This window comes from Sceloporus occidentalis, unplaced genomic scaffold, assembly GCF_023333645.1.
Source record: "Sceloporus occidentalis isolate IW3139 unplaced genomic scaffold, rSceOcc1.0.p SCAF_41, whole genome shotgun sequence".
In the NCBI taxonomy this organism is placed as follows: Eukaryota; Metazoa; Chordata; class Lepidosauria; order Squamata; family Phrynosomatidae; genus Sceloporus; species Sceloporus occidentalis.
This window is the reverse complement of record NW_028317021.1, coordinates 126,013-146,243: the sequence shown is the minus strand read 5'-3', so window position 1 is coordinate 146,243 and position 20,231 is coordinate 126,013. Positions and strand designations below refer to the sequence as shown.

At 41.9% G+C, this 20,231-nt stretch overlaps 1 protein-coding gene across 1 annotated transcript in view; it reads right to left on the bottom strand.

The window, feature by feature from the left end:
- The window catches only part of LOC149289956 (adhesion G protein-coupled receptor D1-like), a gene marked incomplete at its 5' end in the record, with an annotated part of 168,721 nt that overhangs the window by 26,724 nt on the left and 121,766 nt on the right, over nt 1–20,231 (bottom strand). The window contains 2 exons of the mRNA XM_089490047.1: nt 6,002–6,093; nt 16,209–16,275. Coding sequence (XP_089346173.1) covers nt 6,002–6,093; nt 16,209–16,275 — 159 coding nt within the window. The remainder of the gene's footprint in view (nt 1–6,001; nt 6,094–16,208; nt 16,276–20,231) is intronic.

Below are 20,231 nucleotides of genomic sequence, written 5' to 3'. Positions count from 1 at the left end.
ATAAATCTCCCTCTAGAATCCACTGAGTAGTCTTTTGTGAGGATACAGAGACAGATTCTTTAAATCCCTGCTGCCTTCTCTGGGCTCTAGTTACAACCATAGTGACCTAGTCTCACATTCTCCAGAGAAAGACCAAACATACTTTTCTAAAGAAGCCCTTTATGCTCTTGAACCTAGTTCTTCCTCTCCCTTTCTCCACCAATTTCTATGTTAAGTGTGGTAATGGTGACAAAACAGTTAGTTCACAATTCCTCCTTCTGGGCCACAGTACTAAACTTTTCTTGTTGGCAAAACAAGGAAACTTTGATGTCACTGACAACGTAAACATCCCAAGCGCTAAAGAGACTCCCCAAAAGGTCTTTCTTTTTTTTCTTTCTTTTTTCTTTCTTTCCCCTTTTTCTCTTTCTATCTTTTCCAATGCCAAACAACTTTACAGTTTGCAAGGCTTCTGATAATATTCAATGGTACGCAGGCAAAGTAATCAAGCAGTCAGCACAAAGGCAGTTAGCATATGCCATCGGGCCTGAAGGGGAAGAGCCCTCTCCTCCCTCCTTGAATTGTCATCTTCTGGCCTGGGAGGGAGTGAAAGGACAGGCCCAACGCCATCGGGCCCGGCCTCGATTAAGAAAAAGAGCCCTCCCTCCAGTCCATCTGCCTTTGTCCAGGCCTCAGAGGGAGAGAAGAATGCTAGACCTGATCCCTTCTCTCACCATTCCCTTCTCCTTTTGTGTCGTGTGTTTTTAGATTGCAAGCCTGAGGGCAGGGAACCGTCTATTATCCCCTCTGTTGTAAGCCGCCCTGATTCCCAGTGATTGGACGGCATATAAATAAATCCTATTATTATTATTATTATTATTATTATTATTATTATTATGGCATGCAAAATAAACAAGCAGAGACAAAACCTCCTCCAACAGGAACTGAACCAAAATAAAGCAAATAAAAGCTAGGCAAAATAAAACAGCTAGTGAATTAAAAACTTAAAAACAAAAATACGAGATAAAACCTCATTAGCAAATAAGAAAACGCTGGAGCTCTTTAGATCACTCCCTATCCTGCTGTCGCCATCTTTTTTCGGCACAGGAAGGTGCAGATGTGTAGAAGAGGAATTTTCTCGGAGCCTGTTGGTGGGAAACAGAAAGCAGAGGTGGGAAAAGGCTAGTACTGAATCATAGAATCATAAGCCCGGTGCAGATGGGCAAGAAGCAGCATGCCGTCGCTGATTCTAGGGTTCTGGAGCGTGCAGCAACTGCACGCTCCTGAACCCTAGTCCATATGGACATTGGCATCATGGCGGCCTCCCATCCACACGGGAGCTGCCATGATGAAGCAAGCGCAGAGCAGCACTTGCACATCCAGGCACTGCTCTTGCGTCACTGGTGCACCACAGTGCACCAATGGCACACTGACAACATCCGTGCACACCAAAAAGAACCCCTTTTTTCCGATTTCTTTTTGGTGCAGAGGGACGCCACTTTGTTTGGCTGCTGCAGCGTCCCTCTGGAAGAAAAACAGGCACCTCCAGTCTGCCTTTTCGGGGTGGTCTGGAGAGCCCCATAGAATCATAGAGTTGGAAAAGACCCCAAGGGCCATCCAGTCCAACCCCCTGCCCTGCAGGAACTCACAATCAAAGCATCCTCAACAGATGGTCATCCAGCCTCTGGGGACTGGGTGAATGAGGGCTGGTATATTTTAATTACGTTGAAATGGAAGAGAGGGTTGGTATGTTTTAATTAATGAACAAATTAAGATGAAGCCTGCAAAAGTTTTGGGTGGGACATTGTTAATGTTATGCCAATGTCAGTGGATGATAGCACTTCTGTCTGCAGATGTCATCCTATTAACACTTATGTGTTTTCTGAAATAAAGTTTTACTGTTTGCAATACACAAGACTTGTTTACTCTGGTGAGAAAAGGCAGTTCTTTTACAGCACCCTATCCTCAACAGCTCTGCTCATGTGCTCCAGAGTCAGGGCTGTGTCCTCCTTGATTAAGCTGAACCATCTGGAATGCAGTCTTCCTCTTTTCCTATTGCCTTCTCATGATGTGGCCAAAGTAAGGCAGACTCAACTTAGGCTTCATCTACACTGTAGAAATAATGTAGTTTGATACCACTTTAAGTGGTGTAGCTCCATCCTATGGAATCCTGGGATTTGTAGTTTTACAAGGTGTTTAGCCTTCACTCCCAAACAGTGCTGGCGCCTCATAAAACTACAAATCCCAGAAAAGTAAAGGAAATAGAGACCATCACAAACACAAAGAGACAGACGATTATGACATGGGAGAGAAACAAGGAAATACTAAAACAAGATATGGGGTGTAAACATAGACTAGAGATGAATTACAATAAGAGAAAGTAAGGAAAACACCAAAACTATAAATGGATTGTAAAGACAGAAATGGAACAGAAATAGACAGAAATTGTGATTTAACGGTATTCTTTAATACTACTGTGAACCATCTTCAGTTCCAGCTTCAAGATAAAATAAAGTTTATGGGCATAAAATAAATCTGGCTGTGTACAACTATATTTCCATTCTTGGGCAAAGAGACTGCCAACTGCTTGAATGTTCCAGAAATTATTTCAAACTCATCAGATTTCAACAAATCAAAGCTCTTCACCTACATTAAAATTCACAAGCTGCAGATCTCCTTTCTGAATATTACTTCTCTCTCCCTTATGTATATGCAGCAGATTTTGAATGGTAGCAGCATATACAGTATGTTTAAAAAGCTAGTATTTTGGGCTTGCAGTTCTGCTTGAAGGAACTTCTTTCCTATTGGCATATTAATTTATTACTTGCCCATATTCTGATTTATTGAATACATGCCATTAACATTTAAAAGACACCCCTTCAAAACAGACCCCCCCTTTCAAAACAGAAATATACACCAGTCTGGCTTCATGATTAATGCGTGTTATCACAATGGTAGATTTTTACATAGCGTTCAACAAATCCTTTGTTACAGAGAGTGATGCTACACAGCTAGACCTTTTAAAATTATTTCAAATATGATTTATCTATTTAATAAATATTAATAAATGTAATGTTCTTAAATATTTAAAGTAATTTAAAATAAAGTAAATCAAGTCTGTATAATCTTTATAGACATATTACATTGAATTTGGGAACAAAAGAATCTGCAGTCAAACTCTTAGGTATAATACAATCATCTGAAATAACACTTTTATTAACATTGAGCCTATTTAAAATGTTCTTTCAGAAAGAAAGTAGGAAAGAGAGGCACAAAGAGGGAAAAAGCCCATAATTGTGCTTAATATCCTTACTTCTGGGAGAAGATATACTGGACAGAAATGAATACTTGCGAATTTAATCAAAGTGAAAATGCATTTTAAAATCATATTGGAATTCTATTTTTTTTAGGGTGGCAGCCATGTCTTTTCCAAGGAGATTCCATTCCCTTCCATTTGTCCTCCCTTCCCACCCCAACCATCAATCACCATCTTGTCCAACAGTTCCAAATAGTACACTGTTCCCACTATCGGCATGTGTTTGTATATGTGTGTATGCACGCATGCATACTCACCCTCGGCTTTTTCTCTCTTGAGTCTAGTACTCTGTGCCCAAGCAGAGTTTGAATTTTGTTATGTCCACTGAGCCAAATATTTAATTAGCTCTTAAACATTATTAATAGTGACAAACAGCCTCATTTTCTAATTACCATCACTTACTATGCTTACTAATGCAGACCATTTGGATGTCTGACTCAAAAAATACTTGGAATGGAGCTACTTGCAAAGCCTCAGCAGAAAATGATTGCCAAAAACAAAACTTCCAGATCACTTTCATAGAATCATAGAGTTGGAAGAGATCCCAAGGGCCATCCAGTCCAACCCCCTGCCATGCAGGAAATCACATTCAAAGCATCCCCGACAGGTGGCCATCCAGCCTCTATTTAAATACCTCCAAGGAAGAAGACTCCACTACACTCCGAGGGAGTGTGTTCCACTCTCAGGATGTTCCTCCTAATGTTGAGGTGGAATCTCTTTTCCTGCAGCTTGCATCCATTGCTCCGGGTCCTAGTTTCTGGAGCATCAGAAAACAAGCTTGCCCCCTCCTCAATGTGACACCTCTTCAAATACTTAAACAGGGCTATCATATCACCAGTTAAACTTCTCTTCTCCAGGCTAAATATCCCCAGCTCCCTAAGTCATTCCTCATAGGACATGGTTTCCAGACCCTACACCATTTTAGTCACCCCTCTTTGGACACACTCCACTTTCTCAATGTCCTTTTTGAAATGTGGTGCCCAGAACTGGACACAATATTCCAGGTGGGGTCTTACCAGAGCAGAATAGAATGACACTATTACTTCCCTTGATCTAGACACTATACTTTTATTGATGCAGTCTAAAATCACATTGGCCTTGTTAGCTGCCACATCGCACTATTGACTCATATTCAACTTGTGGTCTACTTGGACTCCTAGATCCCTTTCATTCAGTTAGGTATCCCCCATCCTATATCTGTGCATTTCATTTTTCCTCCTTAAGTGCAGTACCTTACATTTCTCCATGTTGCCTGACAGATAATGCCTCTTTACACAAAATGGAAGTGAGTGCTTGTTGATAGTGAAGAAGTGTTAGAATTCCCTTCTCCCTTGTCATGTATGAAAGTGTTATTCACTATTATATACTGTAAAAAGAGAATGCCCACCATGATACTGCCATTCCATGGTGGTGGGAAAGTATGCTCCTGTGAGGCAGACAGTAGCACTACTACTGGTATGGTCTCTCATGTCAGAAAGAGGCTTTTGCTGAGGAGTTAAACTAAATAGTAGTAGGGAGTAGGGTAACACTCATGGAGGATCTTTCAGAGACGATGGCAGTAGCACCATAGCCAACATTTGTTAGTGCTGTACAGAAGGAAGACAGTAAACCCCTTTTGAATGTCATTTACCTTGAAAATCATATGTTGAGACAATCCAAAAGGAAACCAGAGATAGCACCAGAAGATGAGTCTCCCAGGTCAAATGGCACTCAACAAGCTACTGAGATCCAGCAGAGGACCACTATGAGTAGCATTGTAGCTAATGATGCAACTGGACTCAAGCCAAAAGGATGTGCAGTTGCTGACATGTTCAGAGGTGAAAAGAAAGTCTGAAGTTCCACAACACATACTAAATATAGGAACATAGAATGTGAGAAATGAAGTCGCTAAAACCAATAACTGCTATCGTTCCACACTTGTTACCTAAATGATAATAAATAATGACTATTTGCTTTTTACAGTGGTCCCTCCACATTCGCTGGGGTTAGGGGTGAAGGATCCCCATGAATGTGGAAAAACCACAAATAAAAAAAACAACCACTATTCTTTTTAACTAAGAAAACACTTCTCTAGGAATCTACAGGTCCTCCAGGGAATCTCTGTGGTCAACATCTGCCAGACATTGATTGTAGAATTATGCTGGAGGACCTACAAATGCCTAGAGATGTGTTATCTCTAGGAACTTCTAGGTTTCCCAGCATAACTCTGTGGTCAACGTCTGGCAGAGAGAACATATTAATCAAAATCGCAAATAATCAAAGCCGCAAATGTGGAGGGCCAACTGTTCTCTCTGTGCTGCTACTGCTTGTAATTTCCTCCACACACAGGGAATTACATATGCAATTATGTACTTCTGATCTTTGTGGTTCACACAATGTGGACCTTCATCTTATCTTTGTGGATTAGAGCAGACGTGTATCTTTTCTGTTTGCTACAATCATGAGTTCTTTTCTTTCTTCAGGAGAAAAAGAAAATTCACATTTCTGCACGAGGACTTTTTTTATTCTGCAACAGATACCACAAAACTTAACAGAACAACTTGAACACCCAGAGACCCCTTTGGAATGCTAAGATGCTAATAACCTTAGTCCCATGGTCTGAGAGGCAATAAATATATGCCATTAAATTAAAAGCAGGGAGGGAGGAAAGAAAGAAAGAAAGAAAGAAAGAAAGAAAGAAAGAAAGAAAGAAAGAGAAAGCTGGCTCACTTGAATGCATTGGCATCCCCATGTACTTTGTAGTTGTCTGCACTTATTCTCGAGATGACTCTGGTCACTGCAATGAGAATGTATATATTGACCTAGAAGAGAAAATGAATGAATTCATGAGCGAAGGGGGCATTTTGAAGACACAGGGATGGGACAAGATATAGCTTATGGTGAAAGCTGAGACAGGAAACAATATTTTAATGACAAACTATTGCTTTTAAAACAGAGATATTTGGCACAATGAACCAGCACTTGTTCTTTCCTGATACAGTTCTGATAACAAAACCACATATACACATGCAGTTGTTGTTGTCTGTCAACACACTGAAATCATACAACCTTGTAGGTCCCAACCATGGGGGCTTCTGATGTTGTTGGACTACAAATTTTAGAACTCCTGGCTACTGACCATGCTGGGCAGGACAGACATTGTAATCTCTGAAGGACCCAGGTTGATATAGAAAATTAACCTCTATTTCCCATTTAAGATCCTTCTGAACATATACAAAGTGTTTTGTGACATCCAAATATACCTTGTTGCAAATCTCATCCATGACTTCAGCCTTCCCTGTGCTCCACCACCTGTGCCTGCTTTGAGCTCAGTTAAGAAAGAAATTGCTGCATGATTTATTTAATTTTTTGACAACCCCATTTCTTACTCACCTGCCCTATGAAAGAGTAAGCTTAAAAATAAAGACACAAAGCAGATGACTAGAATAATAGAATCACAGAGTTGGAAGAGACCACAAGGGCATGCATCCTAAGAGGCCAGAAACTGCGCCAAAGCCATGCTCCGGTCCTAAAATCAAGTCGGAGGAGATCCGTCACATTTCCACTCTGACAGCTTTTAAGAAAGCACTCAAGATGGATCTCTTCCGGCAGGCCTTTCCAACTTAGTTACCCTCCCCAGATATAGAGATATTGTCCTCTCATTTGGCTATTCTTCCCCGCCTATATTTCTGCCTTTTAAAAATGCTTTTAATGTTTTTAATGTTTTTATACTATTATTGTTTAATTCTGTTTTAGTACTGGGTATGGGGGGGTGGTAGGTCTAGGGTTTGATTTTTAACTCTATTATAATTGGTGTATTTTATTGTTGTAACCCGCCCAGATTCTTCGTGATTGGGCGGGCTATAAATAAATCATTATTATTATTATTATTATTATTATTATTATTATTCACATTGTTCCACTGAAACATGTATATAGTATGTATAGTATAAATTGATGCACACTGATGATGCTAAATACATAATTTTTTAAAAAAATCTGCCAAATTAGGCAAAACTCCATGCATCTGATGAAACTCTTGTGCCATAATGAAGGTGTTTGTCTTTAAGGTCCACTACAGACTGTTTTTATTGCAACAGACTAAAACACTCATGCCTTAAAAGCTATTTGTATAAGAAAAAAAAAATAGTTCAAAGCAACTACTAATCTATCGTGGCCTGTTTCCACCCTTAACACAACCCTCCAACATTTACCTTCCACATCTATTTGATATAGAAATTCCTTCTACATCCTCATCTTTATAGCTGCTGTTTTGTTGCTATAATTTACACCGTAGAAAGAAATGATATTCCTAATATGAAGAAATAGATACATTTCTTATAAACATTTACTCAAGTGTAGGGCCTACTTAGGGACTTAGGTACACGGTGCCTTAGCAATTAAAACACCTAATCTGATGAGCGCAGATTGGCAGTTCACGATTCAAGCACCGTATGATGGAGTGAGCTCCTGTAACTAGTCTCAGCTTCTGCCAACCTAGCAGTTTGAAAGCATGTATAAGTGCAAGTTGATGAATAGGTACCACTTCAGTGGGAAGGTAACAGTGTCTCTTTCAGTCATGCTGGCCACATGGCCACAGAGTTGTCTTTGACAACACTGGCTCCCTCGGCTTAGTAACAGAGATGAGCACTGCCCCCTACAGTCAGACACAATTAGATCATCACATCAAAGGGGAAACCTTTACCTTTACCTATAGGGCCTATTTATCTTAGGACATATATGTGTGCATGAATGATCCACTCATATCTCCAACAAATGTGGAGTTAGTCCTGCTGAATTTATCTTACAGCAGGTGGTAAGAATTTATTTGCAAACTTGATCAGGAGGGATCTAAATTGAGTTACATGGGGAGGGGGATGATATCCTAGATAGGAGGGGGAAAACTAATACTGGGGACACTAGCCTTAATGTTATAGGTGGAATTGGGCAAATAGTACAAGAGGCCAGTAGTAGGCAGAAGAAAACCCAATAAGGAATCATCTGGAGAGAATGATCTTAGATGTCTCTGCACTAATGAACAGAGCAAGGGAAATAAACAAGGTGCAACTTTTAATACAGGAAGGCAAATAAGATTTAATAAGCATTACTGAAACCTGGTGAGTTCTTTTCCATGACTGAACTGTAGTAATGGAAGAGTATAAGCTATTCCAAAGAAATACACCAAATAAGAAAGAGGAGTAGCAGCACTGCATGCCAAGCATGTCTACTTGTGAGGAGATCATTGACTTAGCACACGGAAAGCAGTTTGAAAGTATCTGGGTAAAAATCAAAAGGGAGATAAATAACATCCCCCCCCCCCAACTATATGAGGGGGAATCTACCAAGTCACCAAGCCAGACTGAAGATTTGGATGATGTCTTCCTGAAACAAATGACCAAACATTCAAAAAGGAGAGCTATAGTAGTAATGGGGCATTTTAAGCACCCAGATATTTGTTGGAAGTATGCCTTGGCCAAGAACACAAGGTCTAACTAATTCCTCACCAGTCTTGCACACAATTTCTCTGCCCAGAAGGTGGAGGAGGCAACAAGGGGGTCATCTATTTTGGATCTGATATTAACCAACAGAACTGAATGGGTCAACAAGGTGGAAGTGGTGGCATCTGAAGTGGAAGTGACCATATACTATTGAGATTCATTATACAGCTAAATGAGGAAGCCTAACTTAGCAAGAAATGTGCTGTGAACTTTAAAGAAGCTGATTTCTGTAAGTTTAAGGAAAGATTGGGTTAAATCCCATGGTCAGGGATTTTCACAGGTAAGAGAGTTCACGTTGGATGGTAGTTTCTTAAATGTAAACTACTGAAGGTACAATTGTAAACAATTACAATGAGACAGAAATATGAGAGGTATCTAAAGAAACCAAGGCAGATGTATAAGGAATGTATACTATGAGTCTAGGAAGCTATACAAGTAGGAGGCAGGAGTGTCATTGCGAACAAGTCAAAGATTTACTGAATATTAAGTCAAATGCAAGACATCAAAGCATTAAAACATGAGTACAATGCCCTTTAAACATACAAGACAATAACAGTATAGAAGCAGTTTCAAAGAATGGAAATACTCTAAAACATCAATACATAGTACAGATATAGTGGAAGAAAGTACAACTCTAACAAAGGTAGTATGAGCCCAAGACCTTAAGTCCATTCTGTAGTGAGTGATGAAGATCATGGGCTGCAACCAGGCAGACACCTAAGAAATGTCCTTGAGTGGAATACCAGCCAGGAAGGCAGAAGATGCAGCCACAGCCCATGTGGAATTTGATCTGGAGGGTCTTTTTGAGCCAGTTCATATGCTAGAGAGATAGTCAGTGCCACCCATTTTGAGAAGACATGTGATGAAACAGGCAGTCTTTTCTTTGCTAGAGAGTAGCACACAAAGAGTATTTGGGAGACTTGAAAGTCCACAGTCCTGTTCATGTAAAAGGCCAAAGCCCTCTCCACAGACAGTGCCACCATTTCTCAAAGTCAGAAGTAAGACTTTCCAAGAAAGCCAGGAGAACCATGCCCTGGTTGATTTGGAAAGCTGACAACACCTTAGGCAAGAAAGGTAATGTTGGGTCTCAAGAAAAGCTCAGTTGAGGTGGAACCTCAGGTGGTCCACCTGGATGGGAGTCACAATTCCCAGCCTGTCTGACAGTCACAATCATGATCAGGAAAGCAGTCTTTCAAGCCATCAACCAGAGCCACAGGTTCAAAGGGCAGAGTTGTGCTGCAAGGTTGTCCCAGGTTCCAAGCTCCACCTCAGCACCAGGCCCAACACTGAAGGACAAAGCATCTTGTAGCTCTTCAAGAATCTTTTCACAAGAAAACAGGAAGACTTTCCAAGGAACTGGAAGTTTGTAGAAATGGGTGCGAGGTAACATCTGATCAAAGACAGGGATAAGCTCCTGGTTGATAGAGTGAGTAGGAAGTCCAGCACATGCCTGGTCTTAGAAGCAGAAACAGGGAAAAGTTCTGAGAAGTCCTGAAACCTGCTTCACTAGTAGGAGTGCAAGCACCTGTTGCCCTAAGAGCAATGGGAAATGAAACTAGTGAACAATCCTCCACATCATGAGGTTGAATGTATCAAGGTGGGTGGGGCTTATGTAATGCTTTAGAAGTTTCCAAAAGATGCACTGCACAGGGGCATGATAACCACATTTCTCTGAGTCACAGAGACCATGAAGGAAAACTAAATCTTCTCCTCTGTACCTATCAGAGAATTTCAACTCTCTATTCTTTCTCTAACAGCACCAGGCAAGCTACTATTTTTTGTTTAACTGAGATAGATAAACTAATGTCTGAAATGTTTTCTTTTGACTCTGGCTCTCCAGATGTTGCTGGATAGCAATAACTTCCATCAGCTTTCAAGCTGGCTACGGCTGATGAGAACTGTCATCCAACAATATCTATAGGTATAGCAGTAAAGAGAATCTGGAGAAGACTCCAATGAATTTATTATTTTCAAATAGCAAGTACATTTCTATACGCTCAAATAATTAAGCATGACCAAGACTTACAGAACTTGGTTAGAGAAATTGTTCCTGCTAGTGATCCTGTCAAGGAAATATCTCATAGATTCCAAACTGTGAACATGAGAAGCCCCTACTTGGTGCTGAAAGCACATGGGAGCATTTCAAAATGGACAGAGCGGGAGGGGGAGAAATGTTATAAGTCTTCACAGAGGTCTTACTGCTGTTTTTGAAGTAAGAGCCCAGCAGAAGCAGCCAAGCAATGAAAAGAAACTTGACATAAAACCTAAGGTATCTTGAAACGGATTGACAATCAGTAAAGGAACAGAAAGAGGGGTTGCTAAGATCTCTGGAGTCACAGGTGAGGAAAAGAAAAACTTTTTCACTTGAAGAAGACTGATCAAAAGATGTGCTGGCTGTCAAGAATGCCCCAAATTTTTCAAACAACAAAGACAGTAAGAAGAAGAAAAAAGAATGAATGAATGAATGAACAAGGAAAAACATTGACTCTACTTAAAGTTACATAACTGCCATGGAGTGTTTGAACAGCAGAGAGTCAAAAATATAAAAATCACCTTGTTTGATCAGGAATAAAACAAAAAAAATCATGAGGTTAAGGATTTTGTAATTTACCAGCAGAGGATAAGCAGAGACATATACTGCCCAGAAACTAAAGACAAAAGCAAGAGAATTGATGGCGCCGCCATTATTACATCAGGGCTGTGGCGCATCCAAATGGTGCAGCGCGGGCGTGATGTGTTCATGCTGCATTAGGCCGCTTGTGGTGGCCTAACAGCGGTGCTGGAAGGAGCTCTGAAATGGAGCTCCTTCCCGGAGGGTGCCTCATTCCCGTGGCAACTAGATTGCCACAGGAACGATGCCGGGGGAAGGGGGCCGAGCGGCCCCTTTCTCCCCTGGCTGCAGCTCACAAGGTGTCCTGGGGCATAAAGCCCCAAGGACACTCCTTTTCGGGACCAGGGAGAAGTGGCATTCTGCCGCTTCTCTCTGGTCCCAAAAAGCACCGGATTGGGGCCTTTGGGCTGCCACTGTGGCTGCCCTGGCCCCAATACATGGCACAAAGGGGTGGCTGCAGGCTGACCCAAAGGGGCGGTCTGTATCTCGCCATAGAAGCATAGAGCTGGAAGAGACTACAAGGGCCATCCAGTCCAACCCCTGACATGCAGGAATACACAATGAAACCACTCTCGACAGATGGCCATCCTGCCTCTATTTAAAAACCTCCAAAGACGGAGACTCTAGCAGTCTTTGAGGCAGAGGAGTTTATCACACGGGAGGAATGTGATAAATTTCGAATGAAAAGAAAGTTGGGCCAGAACGCATTCACATGAATTCGCTAATTCTCTCGTGCCCTCACCAGCTGTGCTTGTGACAGTGGTGGACCTGGGACAAGGGCCTCTCCTGAAGATCTTAGAGCCCAGGTCAGCTCAAACAGGGAGATACGATCTGCCAAATAGCCACATAGGGCTATCAGGGTCTGCCTTGCAGAGAGAAAATATCTGCTGTCATATCCAACACATCCTAGGGTGTGTTCTCCAGCAATGCTCAGTATCTCCTTCTTGCAGGGTAGGATTCTGGATTATTTTCAAACCCTTTCACTGCTGGTGTTGAGGAAGGCCTTTTTATCTGTAAGGCTGAATGTACACCCCTCAAATGTGATCAGGGGCAGATATTTACAGACCCCATTTTTGAACCGTATATGTCATTGTGATCAAGCTCCTGATGTTCTCCATCATATTGTATTGCTTTGTCCATTGTATAGAATTCATAGGGGGAAATTGTTAAGGAGGTTATTGGAACTGAATATCTGTTTGGATGGGTTATCAGTGGAATACAGTGGAACCTCGCCATATGCGGGGGATCCGTTCCGGATCCCGCCACGTATGGCGATTTCCGCCTATGCTCGAGCCCCATTGTAAACAATGGGGCTCGTGCATGGCGGCGCGGAGGTGCGCGGGGCGCAACGGGCGTGCGCGCACGCCCATTCAACTGAATGGGATGCACCGCCCCTTCTGCCCTGCGTGCGCCCAGCGGCTTGAGCAGGTACGCTCAAAGCCGCTTATAAAAAGTCCGTGTATGCGGAGGCCCCACTGTACTTATTGGAAGATCGAAACCCACATATTACCAGGCTAATGGCCAATTTTCTGGTGGAGGTAACAAGAATATGGCTTAAATATCATAATAATGATCCTGAAGTTTTATTGTAAATGTATGTTGTTGTATACCTAATAATGGTTACATGGACATAGCCATATAGGGCTTTTCAGGACATAACCAGCACTTTGAATTGCGCCCAGAAACAAACTGGCATCCAGTGGAGCTGTTTCAACAGGGGCATTGTGTGGTCTCTGTAACCTGCCCCTGTTAACAGCCTAGCTGCAACTCTTTGGACTAGCTGAAGTTTCAAAACACTCTTCAAAGATAACCCATTCCTAGGGAGCAGAATTCCTCTGAATGCAAAGTTTGCATTCATAGGAAATCTGCTCCCTGTGAGATGATTCAGGTCTCTAGAGGGAGCCACGTTTCCATGGCAATTCAGGAAGTGTGCCTGGCTAGACACAGGCACTTTTTCCCCCTTTCAGGGAGGTTTGGGAGACGTTTTAGCAGCGATGGAGCCAGGTATGAAAATCTTCTAAGTTACATTAGTCCAAATGGGATGTTACTAAGGCATATGCCACAGAGGTCAGATCTGGTGTCTCAAGGAATGGGCGCAGTTGGCATACAAGTTTTAAACGTACAAAGGCACTCCTGCTCACCTCAGAGACCTGGGCCTCCAGGTTCAAAGCTGAGTCCAGGAGTACCCCCAAACTGTGAACCTGCAACTTCAGGGGGAGTGTAACCCCATCTAAGACAGATTGGATGCCTATTCCCTGATCTGCCTTCTGACTGACCAGGAGTACTTCTGTCTTGTCTGGATTAAGTTTCAATTTGATTGTCCTCAACTAGTCCATTACGGATGACAGACACTGCTTTAGGACTTTGACTGAGCTGGAAAGGAGTAGAGTTAAGTGTCATTGCACTCCACTCTCATAGAATCATAGAGTTGGAAGAGACTGCGAGGGCCATCCAGTCCATCCCCATTCTGCCATACAGAAAATCTAAATCAAAGCATCCCCAACAGATGGCCATCCAGCCTCTGTTTAAAGACCTCCAAGGAAGGAGACTCCACTACACTCCAAGGAAGGAGTGTATTCCACTATCAAACAGCCCTGAAGTTCCTCCTAATGTTGAGGTGGAAGTACAGGTTGCATACCTGTAACAGTGTTTCTTCGAGTGGTCATCTGCGAATACATACAAATGGGTTGTACTGCGCCTGTACAGTGCTACTCGGAAACTTCTAGAATCACTGGGCAAAGTTTACTTCGCAACTTTTTGGCGATAGCTCCTCCCATCCCTTATAAGCCCCTTGCGTTCCCGCTCTTTCCCCAGTTCCCCATGACCTGAATAGATTAGAAAGCTGGACCAAAACTAACAAAATGATATTCAACAGGGAGAAATGTAAGATACTGCACTTAGGCAGGAAAAAAATGAAACGTACAGATAAAGATGGGAGACACTTGGCTTAAGGAGACTACGTGTGAAAGGGATCTAGGGGTCCAAGTAGACCACAAGTTGAACATGAGTCAACAGTGTATGTGGCAGCTAACAAGGCCAATGCAATTTTAGGCTGCATCAATAGAGGTATAGTGTCTAGATCAAGAGAAGTAATAGTGCTGCTCTATTCTGCTTTGGTCAGGCCTTACCTGGAATCTTGTGTCCCGTTCCGGGCACCACAATTCAAAAAGGATGTTGAAAAATTGGAGTGTGTCCAAGGAGGGCAACCAAAATAGTGAAGGGCCTGGAAACCATGCCTTATGAGGAAAGACTTAGGGTGCTGGGTATGTTTATACTGGAGAAGAGATGGTTAAGAGGTGATATGATAGCTCTGTTTAAGTATTTGAAGAGGTGTCATGTTGAAAGAAAAGGCAACCCCCTCCCCCTCTGAATTTATATCTCAAAGGAATCTTGCAACTTGCATGGACCTTCTTCAGTTTTTGGATGGACTACATCTCCCAGAATCCCCACCCAGCCCAGCCAATGAGCCATGTTAGCTGGATGATCCTAGGAATTGTAAATTGTATGTAAATATAAATTTGGGGTGGGCAAAGTGCACCACTCCAGATGTTGGACTGCAGCTCCCAGTATTTCTGGCCTATTGACAATGCTAGCTACAACTCCTGGGAATTGCAGTTGATCAGCATCTGGAGAACATCATGATTCCCATCTTTTTGATATAGATTCTAAAGGGTGTGCCTTCAACTCAACTTCAACTAATGATGACCCTCTCCTAGAATCTTCTTCGATAGGGTCAGTCCTGTTAGTATTTGCCAAGGAATCCCGAGTTCTGGAGGCTCTATTTCAGAGGAAGGAAATGTCAAAACCACTTCTGAGTCTTCTTTGCCGGAAGAAACTCTAATTGTTATTATCTTAGAGTGTATGCCTTGGGCAGGCTTTTATATACTCCTTAATTTTACCGACTTTGTACAGCGCTGTGTATAATTACAGCGCTCTAGAAATAAAGTTTAATAATAATAATAATAATAATAATAATAATTGTGTTGAACTACAATCCTTTCATTCTCAGACAGTTTGGTGGTTCAGGATGATAGGAGTCAGGGTCATAAGAATAGAGCTTGGAAAAGTCTGAGATTGAGAGAGTTGTAGTTAAAAAGATTAACCTTTATAGAAATAAAACTTTGGAAAGAAATGAAAGAATAGTTGTTTCTGCTCAAGTACCTTTTACTTTGAATGAGAGGTTATAAAGAGATGGGGGGAGCAGGGAGAGATCAAAGCTGCCTGTAGTCTGCAGGCACAGGATAATGTAAATAGAATTAGCACCTATATACATAATTTGAGCAAATGTTCCCTTGTTTGCATTCGGGAAATTTGTCAGGAATGTGTCACCTTTCCCCGAGAGGGAGGGATAATCACCTTGAAATATCTTGTTTTGTGAAGAGCAAGAAGAGTAAAAAAATATCCCACTTCCCCCGTCAAGAAACAAGATGAGCAAGGGTAATTTTTTACAACAGTACTCACAAGAGCTCCACAAGGTCCTACTTTTTAATGGCAAACCAGAGGCCCTGTTGCAGGTCTCACCACCCCAAGTGCTAGTTTGATGAATATATGAAACAGGGCCGCACCTCAGTTGCAGAACTTGCTCCCTTGAAAAATGATGCTGGTCCATCCTCTCAGAACTTTTGATGGGTGGCCAAAACTGTATGGCTCCATATGACCTTTGGTTCTTAACACTGACTTTTAATATTATTTGAATCTATTTTTACACTATGTTTATAAATACATTTTGTTATGCATCACAGGAGAGTGTTGAATGAAAAAAAAAAGATTAATAAATACTTTAAATAAATATATTAAACATCTGAATGATAAAGAAGGATGCACATACCACGATTACGAAGAGAGCTGGGGACACGAAAGCCCAGATTGCACCATTTCCCAGTGAAAGCCAGCAGCTGCACAGAGAGAGAGAGAGAGAGAGAGAGAGAGAGAGAGAGAGAGAGAGAGAGAGAGATATTTTAAAAATTGTACAGGGCAGGAGGTTCAAAAGAGATCAGTTTTTATGTTAGCAAAGAGAGTTGATTCAAAGATGCCTAAGGGTTAATATGTTCTGCTTTTGATACCTACTATCTTTCAAGCGTTGCCACTTTAAAAATAGTTTTGTTCCTCTTGTATCTTAAAAAAAAAGCTTATCATTTAAAATATCTTACAAATAACAAGTACTGACAGCCAAATTACTTGGGAGTGGGGAATCATATACTTCTTTAGGTATCCATTAATGTCATATGGCAGGGGCAGTAACAATGGGGCACAACCAGACTGCTTTTCCCTTCATCTGAAGCAGCCTTGGGTGGGCTAGGTTCTCTCTAGGACAGACACACTGCAATGGGAGAGCAGCAGTTGCTTCCTTTGACATGGCCCTGGGTGCTGGGTCATAAAGGAAACAGATGTAATTTATCATTTTGAGCAGCTGCGTAAGGTAGTACATCATTCATGAAATAACAACTTGCTCACAACATTTTTCTTTCTATCACCCGGCAATAAAATTTCAGATTCATTTCTTCTGGCTGTTTACAAATATGACAAAAGGGAAGAAATGCTCCATGAACTAAAGAGGGTGAACCTGTTCTTTAAAAAAAAATGAAATATTCTATCCAATCCCATTCATCTCTTGCAGTAAGCTTGAACCCAGAAACTGTGATGCACCCCAACCAATGAGGCAGTGAAGCCAAGGTCTGCAAAGCATCAGGACGTTTTGATTAGCAGGAATAAGATCATCTGCCACCTCCTTCAGACTGTTCTTGGAGGATAAGACTATCAATTACTAGTCATGATGGCTATGTATCGCCCCCAGTATCAGAATCAGTATGCCTTCCAATAGAGATGTGATAAGAGCCCGTTGCTGTTCATCGAGCATATGGGATTTTAGCTTCTTAATGCTTGAATCATCAAGTTTTTATGAGCTGTGCAATTTGGCACCCGCCACTCATTTTATTTCATTTGCAAATGAAGTAATAGAGAGAATTTCAAAGGAAAATTTGAAGTGCAGAGTCACCATTCAGACAGGGTCTTAGCTGAGCATTTAATACCAGGGAGTGCTGCTATTAATTCTACTGCTAATAAAAACAGAAAGATCAGTTTGCTTTAAGCTTATCACTGATCATCATCTTACTCAGTTCTTTTGAGTCTCTGGAGTATCCTGTCTGTGCACACAAAGAAGCTGCATTCACAGAGAAAATGAAATCTCATCCACACTTCGCTGGGAAATCAGTCCTGTTGTGCTGATCTTCACAATACAGCTCCTTCCTTCTCCCTTTCTGTTCCCTTGAGGGTGTTTGGAAAGCCCTGAACTGTTGTGGTGTGTAGTTAGTAGTCCCATTTACTCCAAAGTAAACCTTTTTTTAAGGTGAGTTTATTAACCTAACACTCCAAAATAATACTTACACTTCAAAGTAAATCTTACCATGAGCATTATTTATTAGTAAACATTGCACAGACCTGGCTGCATGTACTCTCCTTAGAGCAAGTTCCTTTACTGCTGTCTGGCCTCTACTGTTGTCTGGAAATGGAGGGGTGTGTAGCAAGGCAAATAGGAAATAGTCCAGTTGACTTCACAGTAAACCTCACCACGGGCATTAGCATATATCCTCTACTATAAGGTGACCTCATGTATAAATCGAGGGTAGGTTTAGGGGCCAAAATTATGGATTTTTCTTTGAACCGTGTATAAATCAAAGGTAAAACTTTGTTCTTTGTTCAATCCATTCCCGAGGGACTGAAGTTTGTGGATTAACTCCAGTTCTGTTGTTTCTCTTTCCAATCTACCATTGTAGTTCTGCTGTTCTGAGGTCTGAGATGGAATGCCCAGGGAGATTGAAATGTTCTGCCATTGGTTTTTGTGTATTCCCATTCCTAATGTCTGATTTATGTCCATTTATCCTCTGGTGCAGGGACTAGCCTGTTTGCCTGATGTAATGCTGACGGGCATTGATGAACATAGAATGACATAAATCACATTGGAGGATGAGCACGTGAAGCTCCCCCTAATATTGTGGATAATGCCATTAGGTCTTGTGATAATAATAACAACAACAACAACAACATTTATTTATATTTCCCGTTTCTCCCTTCGGATCGAAGCGGGATTACAACAGTAAAAACATCATAAAATCATAGATAATACAAAATACATCAATCAAAATAAAAAATAAAATAAAAAGGGGAAGAGTTGTTACAGTGTTGCTGACAGTTGTAAGAATGGAGTCATCATATTCAGATGTTCAAAATCAGATTAGAGGAGATCCGTTGGATAGGCCCGCCTTCAATGCCCTCCTGAAGGCTTCCAAAGAAGGTATAAGACGGATCTCTTTCGGTAAGTTATTCCAAAGTCTAGGGGCCATCGCAGAAAATGTTTTATAAGAGGTGGTTTTCAACTGGGTTTTGGGTTGCTCTAATATTTTTGTGCCAGATGTCCTGAGAGTGCGGGGCAGATTATGTAGGGAGAGGCGTTCCCTCAAGTAACTCAGGCCCAGGCCATGTAGGGCTTTATAGTTAATAACCGACACTTTGTATTGCGCCCGGAAGCTAATCGGCAGCCAATGTAGAGATTTCAACACCGGTGTAATGTGCTCTGATCTCGGTGTCTTGGTGATCAGTCTGGCTGCAGCATTCTGAATCAGTTGGAGCTTCCGAACTTGGTACAAAGGTAGCCCCATGTAGAGTGCATTACAGAAATCTAAACGAGAGGTTACCAGTGTGTGTACTACTGTTTCAAGGTCCCCCTGAGCTAAGTAGGGACGCAGTTGGCGTATCAGCCGAAGCTGATACCATGCACTCCTGGCTATCGCCTCCACCTGAGATGTCAACTGTAGAGATGAGTCCAGGAGCACTCCCAAACTGCGGACTACATTTTTCAGGGGGAGTGTGACCCCATCAAGGATGGGTTGGCAGATCTCCCCCGCTGGACCAGGGGCACCTATCACGAGCACCTCCGTTTTCTCTGGATTCAGCTTGAGTTTGTTTCCCCTCATCCAGCCCATTACAAATGTGATGACATTTCCTGGATAAATGTGTGGGCAGAGTTGGCATCTTGGTTTGTGGCAAGGCTTAGTATCTGTGTCCCCATCTGTGTCATGTGTCTTCCTGTAGGTGAGTACCTGTCTGAGGTTTGGAGGCTGTCTGTAGATGAGTAAAGATCTGTCACCAAGAGCCCTTGAAAGAGTGGCATTATTGTCCAGAATGGGTTGTAGTTCATTCATGTGGTTCATTGATTATCATCCAAGTTTCTTCAGAGGGGTTTGCCATTGCCATCTTCAGGCTGAGAGAGTGTAACTTGCCCAAGGTCAACCAGTGGGTTTACATGGCTGAGCCAGTATTTGAACCCAGCTCTCCAGAGTCATAGTCCAATGCTCAAACCACTGGCTACCTTTCTTACATACTTAGCTGGGAGCAAACCCTATTGGGTTCAATGAGATTTATTCCCAGAAGCGTGTTTTAAATTATTTATTTATCATGGGAAGGTGGGGCAAGATGGCGATGGACTAACAACTGCCAAATTAGTGTCTTAACATTATCTGGCCTTGTCATCTTTGTACAACATAAAATGCCATGCAAGGGAGAGAAAAAAAGAATCCAGACCAGCCCCCACTACAATTCTGAAAACTAGGAAGGCTTTAAAGCAGAGAAACAAATGAGGCTTGGCGGCAGAAACAACGCAACCCGTGTGTTACAGATCTGCAAATACAGCTCCTTTTTCCACTCCCTAAGTCATTATAGAAATCTGATTTAAGTAAAACAGCCTCTCCAGTTCTTCAAAGTCTGAATTGAGAACAGGGAGGAAATAAGGAAAATCAAGTCTAATGGACACAGACTCCCAGAATTCACTGGCAGTAATAATGCTCAGCCCTTCCAC